This window comes from Tachysurus vachellii, chromosome 11 (genome assembly GCF_030014155.1).
Source record: "Tachysurus vachellii isolate PV-2020 chromosome 11, HZAU_Pvac_v1, whole genome shotgun sequence".
NCBI classification, from domain to species: Eukaryota; Metazoa; Chordata; class Actinopteri; order Siluriformes; family Bagridae; genus Tachysurus; species Tachysurus vachellii.
Window position 1 is genome coordinate 19537181 of NC_083470.1, and position 10298 is coordinate 19547478.

The 10298-nt window shown below is 39.1% G+C and overlaps 1 protein-coding gene across 2 annotated transcripts; it reads right to left on the reverse strand.

Moving 5' to 3' along the window:
- Positions 1-396: 396 nt before the first annotated feature.
- LOC132853906 (uncharacterized) lies at positions 397-10036 on the reverse strand. 2 transcript variants are annotated; one of them, XM_060881947.1, is made up of 9 exons: positions 9878-10036; positions 9148-9241; positions 8871-9039; positions 7859-8001; positions 7322-7498; positions 4693-4809; positions 2996-3082; positions 2714-2861; positions 397-1974 (listed from the first exon to the last, which is right to left on the reverse strand). In XM_060881947.1, the coding sequence occupies exons 1-9, from the start codon at positions 9889-9891 to the stop codon at positions 1952-1954; spliced, it is 972 nt and encodes a 323-aa protein (XP_060737930.1). In that variant the 5' UTR covers positions 9892-10036; the 3' UTR covers positions 397-1951. The 2 variants fall into 2 exon arrangements, with proteins under 2 accessions (XP_060737930.1, XP_060737929.1); XM_060881946.1 differs by lacking the exon at positions 9878-10036 and adding an exon at positions 9577-9771.
- Between the last annotated feature and the right edge of the window lie 262 nt (positions 10037-10298).

Here is a 10298-nt window from a genome sequence, read left to right on the forward strand (position 1 = left end):
TACTGCTGCTGTATATTATATAAAAGCATAATATTGCACAATATTGTTATTTGCACTCCCACACTTTATGTACATAAATGATCGTTCATATTCTATACTCATATTTTATTCATTCTATATTCATATTTTATACTCATTCTGTCTATACTGTATCTCATCGTCTGCATTGTTTTCTTGTATAGTGTTATTTATGTCTGTACCTTTGAGAGGAACAAACTGCTCGAACCAAATTCCTTGTGTGTGTCAACACACTTGGCCAATAAATCTGATTCTGATTCTGATTAAAGTGGACTACGTTGACACTGTGTTCGAAACAACAGATACAGATACAGCAACTTCATTCACAAAGAGCATCTTATAAACATTCAGGATCTGTTCTGAGCCTATAAGAGAAAATTGTTTAAAATATATTTATTAAATTTTGTATTACAAATACATGTTTCTGATAGTAATAAATCCATACTATCATAACACTGAACATAAAATATACATAACAGTTAAACCTCTTGGTTCTGTAAAACTCTTTCACAAGTACTCTGGTGATTACAGTGTGTGAAGTAGAAACAGTAGTGGAAAATACAAAAAAAAGCATCAGTTACCTGATAAAAAAAAAACAAAAAAGGAGATTATATTTATGAGTTTTCCCTACGTAGGAATCAGTAAAAACAAATTTTGTTCCCCTTAATAACACTTCCTTAACACTGAGCTCTTTGCGTTGAAATGCTGACGCCTGAGATTAGTGTATAAAAACATAAATGTAACGTTCACAGGAAAATGTGCTTCACACACAGGGTTGTCATAAACGTCCGAGACCAATGGAAGTGAAACCTTCTTCCAAAAATACCTTTGCTTGGCATTTTCAATTTGATACGATTTCTGATAAAGTGATAAATGAAAATTAGAATCTTAAAAATATTCACACGTTTCTTAGTATTTGTGTTTGTCCCCATTTTTTTTGTGTGCACTTGAACCGGCATGGCTTCCGAGTTTGTGTAAAGCCTGATGATCCACATTAGATCAAATCCATCAGAGTGATTCATCACACTGATTAGGTTTTAACAGACTGGACGAGAGAACCAGAAAATCCAACCTTTTGTACCAAAACATTAACACATCATGAATTTGCATCATGAATTTGCTTGTATTCAAACAGTGACCTAAAAACATTTTGAATAATGATTAAGCAATATGTTGGATATTTTCCTTTTTTTTCTAGAATTTACAGGGAATTTTTAAATAAATAAAAATCCCAGATTTTCAGTGTGGTTTTAAACTTTTGGACCCTGCTGTATATCCAAGTGAAATGAATCCAGTGTGATTTTTTTCTGCATGCAATTCATCATTTGTTGACGGTTTTATGTTTTATGTATTGTTGTTATATCATTAGAACCACTATAATACGCTTAGATTATGTAACGATTTAAAATGTGTCTGAAGTGCGTTTTACATGAAATGTGACACATAAACAGTGCAGTTTGGTACATATTGGACACTTTGCTGATATGTATCCAGGCTTAAGATAACATATAAATACTGAAAATAAAAGATTGCAGTTAAAATGGAGTTAAAATATTCACGAAGCCAACATTTAAAGCATAAAAAACAGATAACAGCTAAATATGGAAGTAATGTTCAAACATTACATGATGACCTTGGCATTTCCTTGTGGAATAAAAATCAGTCTTATCTTTTAGATATAATCATGAGCATGAACTCCCTAAATAATTTATTCTCTCTTAAGGATTTTAGAGCTGGATTTCTGAAGTCTTTTTTTTTTTTTTTTTATGTAATATCGCTGTAGTAAGCTAAGTGGCAGTGTTGTCTCTGAAGTTTTTACGACTGAAATTGATTTACAGACGTCTTCCAGTTGAAGAAGCTCTGCTCTAGGCACGTGATTTAACGGTGGACTCCTTGCTGGGCTTTTTCTTGCTGGTCCTCTTCATAATGATCCTTACTGCTTATCTGCAGCAAACACTGAAGAGAACAGAGAAAAACAGAGACAAACGTAAACAGACACTCCGATTTTTGATCTTTTGATTAAATAACTAGTGTGTAAAACATTTTGTGCATCATATCCAGCGTTTATTGACTTGTCAGTCCAGCTCTGTCCTTTGGGTCACTTTGCATTTTGCAGACCAGTTCAGCTTATCCACTGCAGCTCTTGCACACCCCTCGGGCAGCTCTTACACACCCCTCGGGCAGCTCTTACACACCCCTCGGGCAGCTCTTACACACCCCTCGGGCAGCTCTTACACACCCCTCGGGCAGCTCTTACACACCCCTCGGGCAGCTCTTACACACCCCTCGGGCAGCTCTTACACACCCCGCGGGCAGCTCTTACACACCCCGCGGGCAGCTCTTACACACCCCACGGGCAGCTCTTACACACCCCGCGGGCAGCTCTTACACACCCCGCGGGCAGCTCTTACACACCCCTCGGGCAGCTCTTACACACCCCGCGGGCAGCTCTTACACACCCCTCGGGCACCTCTTAGCTCTTGGCTCATGAAACCTGGACAGTTAAAGACTGGACCAGGTAATATTTTTTCAGTCTCTATTGATTTTCTACATCGCTCTCCTGCCACATGATTGGCTGAATCCATAAAAGCAGGAATGATCCAGTGTGCCTAATAAAGTGGTCAGTATTTCAGTAAATCAAAATGACTCAAAATATGCTTTCAGTTCTTTTGAAAACAAGCACAGCAGCTCTTACTTCTCTCACGTAGACCCTGGCCGAAGCTGCGGTACAGGCGGAACAAACCCCAGAAAAGCACACATTTGATGGTCACCGAGATAAGGCAGCCCGTTATAGAGGCAGCCTCCAGTATGAACGTTGGACTCTGTCCCCACTCAGAAATGATCTATGAAGAAAGCAAAGGTTTTTTTTTTTTACTCAGGCAGGCTTCTGACTGTTCACTCACATTAAAAGGTGCACATGTACATCATGTGCATGTTGTAAACAAGACTGTAAATGAAGGTGTGTTTTCAGATATACCGTATATAGCAGGTAAATAAAATAAGCAAGCTGAGGTAAGTTCTGGAGGACAAAAATCCAGACCAGTGGCTTCACTTCTTTTAAGACCTGAAAAACAAATAAAGAGCAAATCCTGAATGATTTGAGGTGACAGTGATGTAAGAGTAATGCTCAGAGTGATAATGGACTTTATTCATCACAGTTGTGTAAAGATCAGATAGTAAAACCAGCTTTCCTGAAATTCCACTATTTCTTATGTATTGATTTCACATGGCCATATCTAGACAATTTAACCCATTTCTGGTTTTGAGTGTATGCATATTTGAGCTTAATAAATGCAGTTAAAAATTAAAAAAAAAAAAAACATGGTCATCATAATAATTATAGTAAAGTAATAAAAATTAAAACAACATTGTCACAATTGCACATCCAAGAAACTCATACAATTGGGGCAGTGGTGGCTCAAGTGGTTAAGGCTCTGGGATGTTGATTGAAGGGGTTCAAATCCCAGCACTTACAATGTGCCACTGTTGGGCCCTTGATTGAGGCCCTTAACCCTACCTGCTCCAGGGGCACAGTATCATAGCTGCCCCTGCGCTCCGACTCCAACCTCCTCAGTTGGGAGAAAAGTATGAAGTAAAGAATTCCACTGTGCTTTAATGTATATGTGGCGATAATAAAGGCTTCCAGGCCCCCAATTCATTCATTCATTCATTCATTCATTTATTTGTGAATGTGAATCAGAATCATCAGGCAAAGGTCATCTCATTAGACCTTCAGTTCAGCAAGAACATTTGCCTACAAGAGAAGCTTAAGCAGATTTTTCCAAGACTTTTGCATATCACAATATGTGATTTGAATTTATTTCATATTTTTTGCATAAGGATACTGTATGCAATTTTATTAGCCTCCTCTACATTCAACAGTTACTATGTGCACCAGTTAGTAATGAACGTAGAGAAGGTTAATAACATTTTCTTTGTTTGTTTTTTTTAAAAATGATGTCAAAGCACACCCCATTTTATCTGTAAAAGGCCAATTGGAAAGAGACAGCAACTTGTTTGTTTTGTATTTTCACTTTTTTATTAGATTATAGCATATTGCTACTTCCGTGTTAACAATACTAGAATAATCGTTCCTCAATCGTTAATAATTAAGTAATAAAATATTACTAAGCCTCTTAATATTATTAAGCATTCGTTAGATGATCAATCATGCACAGGGATTCCCAGGGTCCCATGGATGGTCATAGTTCACCAGAATTTAGTACAATCCTTACTATAATGTGCAGAATTTACTTCTCATTTAATTATTCCATGGGAGGCACGGTGGCTTAGTGGTTAGCACGTTCGCCTCACACCTACAGGGTCGGGGTTCGATTCCCGCCTCCACCTTGTGTGTGTGGAGTTTGCATGTTCTCCCCGTGCCTCGGGGGTTCCTCCCCCGGTCCAAAGACATGCATGGTAGGTTGATTGGCATCTCTGGAAAATTGTCCCTAGTGTGTGAATGAGTGTGTGTGTGCCCTGCGATGGGTTGGCACTCCGTCCAGGGTGTATCCTGCCTTGATGCCCGATGACGCCTGAGATAGGCACAGGCTCCCCGTGACCCGAGGTAGTTCGGATAAGCGGTAGAAGATGTAATTATTCCATTTCATACGGTGCTTTCTATTTGAGAAAATCTCAAATGATGCGTAACGCCTCGAATTGATAGTGACTTACAGAAATGGCTCCAGTCACAGCAGTAATGATTGCCCAAACGACTCCGACTCCAAGAATGGCGGCGTGAACGTTGGACACAGAGGGGCCCGACGTCAGGATCAGGATGCACAAACACAGCTGGTAAACAGGGCGAAACACATTTTAACATTTGAAGTCATTCCTCAATGTTTCTTGTGGCCTAGGTTGTAACTAACTAATTAATTACAACGAGTTTAAAAAGTCTACACACTTCTGTTAAAATAAAAATATGAAATCAAGATAAATAAATTCAGATCTTTTTCCACACAATTAATAGAATACGGCGACCAAGGCAAGTCAAGGGACAAACTAATCGTAAGCTAAAGAAGAAGAAAAACACAGTAACCTGGCTGCAACGAATACCCATGACTAAGACTTTCCTTAAACCACATTTAGCTTATAATACAACAGTCTTTTAGTAAGGCGCCAACTTAGCACCCCTTGATATGGCAATTTTGTTCCGCTTTGCTATCAGACTGTGAGGGGATTTTATGTACATTCCACAGGTCCTATCATGGTTATGGTTGAGGCTTACAACAAAGCAACCCATCGCCTGTATTCAGCATCAGGTTCTGCTATTGATCCCTTCCTGTAATTTGTGCTTTGCTTGATAACATTATATTGGTCCGAGAAGCAGGCTTAGAAATTTGACCCAGTGCAAATTAAATTCATGGGACATTTCAACAAGTGCATCTGAAAATAATGCTGTTTAATTTCAGGGGTAGAAATAAATCAGCCATAGCTTTTACCTCATAGCATGCTACTGTTATTGAGATAGACCTCGCTGCAGAACCTGTTAGTCCAAGAGTCAGAGGCATATCCTGGTACAATTAATCCTTTTAAGCTTAACCCTAACACCTAACACTGTGCAAGAAAAAACATCCCACTCAAAACACTTAAACAGCTTGAATCAAACTGAACTGTCATCACCTTCTGGAGTTTTGTCTTTCAGTTAAGAGGTACTAGATCAGGTCCAATCCAGACCGGGGTTTTGCATTCTTCAGGGAGTAATACTTCTTGTTTGTGCTTCAACAGGATTTAAAAAAATCTATTTTATGCCATTGGTTAACAGAAAAAAATTGAGCTTTATCCTTATTTTTTCCTTGAAAGAGAGAGGAGGATTATTTCTGCTAGCCCATTTCTACTAGAAGGCCTTGATCTTATATCACAACAACTTCTTATTTCACTAAAAAGGTGATGAAAACTGCAAAGATACTGAGAAAAGGAAAGACATGCTTCCTACTATACTTCATACTTCCTATAAAGCCAAGGTCAAACATGTATATGGATGTCATGGCAGTCTTGTGATTTCAGTGATTTCTGCGAGTGTTCTTTTTCTGGGTTAAAATGATTGGAACACATGCTTCTTTTTCACAAAATATTCATGCTTGCCTGCACCTCCGGGGTTGGAAGTTCAATTCCCATCAAAGACTGGCATCTCTAAATAGTCTGTAGTGTGTGAATGGATGTGTGTGATTGGGCTCTGTGGTGGGTTTGTACCCCATGCAGCCTGTCCCCTGACTTGTTCCTTGATTACCTTGAGAGGTTTTTAGGTTCCCCATGAACCTGTATAGGAGAAGTGGTACGGAGGAGAAAATGGAAGGATGGATGGATGACTACAGCCATTTTCACCTTGAACTACTACTTCTGATAGCCATCATTGGCTCTTGATTTGGTTAGGGCTTGTAAAGGTCACACGAGAAGCTTGATTTTAGCCTGGTTTAACGATTCCCCAATGAGTTTTTATCCAGGTTTAGCCAATTCTACAACAAGTTTTGGGTCACTGTCCTGCTGAGACAGTAATCATGTTCTTCATGAGTCTGTCCACTTCCCCAGTTTAGTCTTGGCCAGTTCCCAATTAGCTCTCACCAGTCATCTGTTTTCTATTATAAACAGCTACAAAACAGGGAAAGTGAAGGCTATCACATGTTTCCTCTGAGACATGTAAAGCCAGCCAAGTCTTTTTAGTGTCAAGGGAGACCATAAATTGAAAGGGGAGAGCTGACTGGTGAGTCACTCCTGCCACCAAGACAGCATAGACCGTTTGGCTTTATTATAATCAGATAGCTGTGGCATTGTCAGATTCCAACGTCAATCACAATCACTTGCAATCACAGGACGAAGGACTGCACACTTTTCACATTGTGCTACTCACTTGTGCTATTTCATCCACTTTATGCCATGCATCAGTTCCTATTGCAGTCAAACAGCCTAATACTAAGATTAATACTACCACCACCATGCTTTACTTTCTCTAATAAACACGTCTGGTCATTGTGGCCGAACAATTTCTCATCTCTGACAGTCTTTCACTTTATTGAACATAATCAATAACACATTTCTTCAAGATTCTTCCTTGTTCCCACAGTGCACACAGTCACACCTGTGTTCCAGGATGTCATGGCAGACCTGGATTTTGGTCTAATACGAATTTTGGATAAAATGAATGGGGATTTTATTTCTTTCTTTCTTTCTTTCTTTCTTTATTTATTTATTTATTTATTTATTTTTTTGAAAAAAACAGTGTATGTAAACTTTTGGCCTTAGCTGTACATAAATATTTGTGCTTCTACTCTAATTGATATAACCACAATTAAAGGAAGAAATTAACCTGTGCCTGAAGATCAAAGGTCACCATTGAGAAGCAGAGATTAAGCAAGAAGTATTGCTCCTGCAGGCTTTCCAAAGCTCCGCCTACCCTGAAGGCCATCATGTTGGGCCTTAGGATGAGCAGCAAGGTACAGATCAGGTGTACCATACCCAGGCACATGATGCACACAAACCGCACCTGCAAAACAGATCATCATAACCTGAGGAGATTCCATACAAACCTCTTAGATATCTACATTAGTAGAAGATTGAGGACTTGAAATCTTGTCATCAGTTCTGCTCTTAAGCAACAGACTTCCTTTTGCTACATCTGTGTTCCTATTTTAACTTCCGCACTTGGAAAGCCCCAGATCCTATGATCTGCTGAGCTACTTGCAAAAGAACAAAAAAAACTATTGGCACAATTTCATCTTAGATGCAAAATCTGTAGGATCTACAAGCATGCGGGAAGAACAAATCAATTACACCCAAGGGAGAGGTTTATTGTGGTTTGTTGGTGTTGAAATAGCAGCCGGTGTTGAAATGATGGTTGGTGTACCATTAGCAGCACTTCTTTCTCTTTGCTGACACTGAAGTTGACGATAGAGCGCACCATGACCACGAGCACACAAACCCCAAAGATAATCAGCTCCTGCCTGTTTTCCTGCAGCACGCCTCGTGAGATGTAGTACACGCAGAACACTGGGGAAACATCACAGACACACTAGTTTTAATAATGTCAGTTATTATTCAATACAAATCCCTTTTGAAATGAATCACATAGCAAAGGTTGTTGTCCAGATGACTCAGATCTGGCTATAACGTGTCTTGCAGCCGTGATCCAGAGCATAGCACAAATGAAAATCTATCGACCGTGGGTACAGCAAAACATCAAAATAAGGGAAACATTCTGTCATGGAGAAGCAGTAGTTCTGGATTTTCTAGAATACAGAGCGTGAACCCTGGCCGATGCTGCTTTTGTGTATTGTCTTGTAGTGTTTTGTCTTGCACTGTTTGCACAATGGATTGCACAGATGCTCTTTATGTGGCTACTTACTTTAAGTCCTTAGCTCTGTGTTGTTTTCTGTAGCTGTTTTTGTTCTATGTATCACCATGTTCCTGGAGAAACGTTGTCTCATTTCACTATGTACTGCATCAGCTATATATGGTTGAAATGACAATAAAAGCTTCTTGACTTGATACTATCATGTACTGTATATTCCAGTGTATTGACTGCTCCTTTACAACTGCTTTTTGACCCTTACTGTAAGTAAACTCAGGTGAATATTTTCCATTTTTTCAGTACAAGAAAACATATTGGTGGACAGATATCATGTTTAAAAAACTCTGGACTATTCTAACTTCATCTCTGTTTGCTTATCAGATCAATCCGTGACCAGACTTGCACCAACTTGTTGTAACAGACCAGAATACCTGGTCAAGTGTAGCAGACAGAAATTTAAAGTCTTTACGAAGGATGCTTCGTATATAAAGTTACATTTTGCTTAAGTGTTCATTATCCCTATTAACGGAGACATTCTGGATTGTATAGAGTAGATATTGTTCCTTACCGATGCCCACAAGCTGGATGAGAGAGACACTGAGATCATCATCTTCACCCTCTTTCCATCTTTCAATTACAATGTTGATTATAGTGAGGATAAAGAGCACTAGCATGGAGATGAGTGTGAAGCAGAAGTAGACCTTCACGAGGCACTGGAGCTCTGACAACTGCTTCATCTAGATAAAAGACGTGAGACATACTGCTGAATGGGATGTAAGACATACTGCTGAATGGGACGTGAGAGTGCGTTTAATCAATTCATGCCCCAGATTCAGATAACCTACTGGTCCACATGGTGTGGGTATCAGCTCTTCGTGCCTCGGCCTCAGGTTAGGAGATGGATCCTCCATGCTCTCTTGGCGTTGAGGCAGCAATGGACTGCAACGTCAGGAATTTACACACACATTTATACATACATACATACATACATACATACATACACACACACACACACACACACACACACACACACATATATACATATATATATGTATATGTATATATATATATATATATATATATATGTATATGTATATATGTGTGTGTGTGTGTGTGTGTGTGTGTGTATCATACATACATACATACATGCATTAGAGTAGATGCGTACAAAAAGTTATTAACAGAACATAATAATAGGAACTTTTAATAATAGAAACTCATGAAAAACAATGTCTTTCTCCAACAACTGAGCATAAAAGTAAAGTTTTCCCAACCTTACACTGTGCATCCTGATTATCCCACATGGTTCCCCACTCATCATGACTGATGTCCACAAGCTAGACTACTATCAAAAATATCTACTTTCATGCTATAACGATATTCAGTTATTCCTTTTTTTTTTTTTTAAAAGTACATCCCAAAAAATCAATCCCCCCAAATGGCTGCCACGTATGGGGTCACATAAAAGGGTGTGCACCCTACCTAGTGCACTACGTCTGAATAGTAGCTATTTGTAACAGGACCCTTAGCTGTTTTTAGCTTACAGCTAACGGGTGAATTTTACCGAGCACTTACCGGATCTCGTCCATTACGCCAAATCTAACCAGGACACCGATGCTGTTAGTAGTGCGTTAGTCATGTACTTTACGATGTTGACGCTACATTTTAAGACATATTTGAAGTAGAAGGAGGGGCTGAGAGATGACAACATACCCTATTTCCTCTTTCACCTTCAAGCATTTTTCCATACCGTACTGCGCGTTAAAATTGCAATATAATTTTTTTGATTTTTTTACTTTTTAAACTTTCGCATCCGTTTCGTATTTATGCCACGTAACACGGTACAACACTATTAAGTAATGTCCGACATGTATCTGTATCTACAAACCGACCGTAATACTATTCCGTAAGGAAATATTTTAAGGCGTACTGCGCGAATATGCGCAGTCACAAACCGAATAACGCTTTTTTTCACACAGGATTAACGGACTACGAG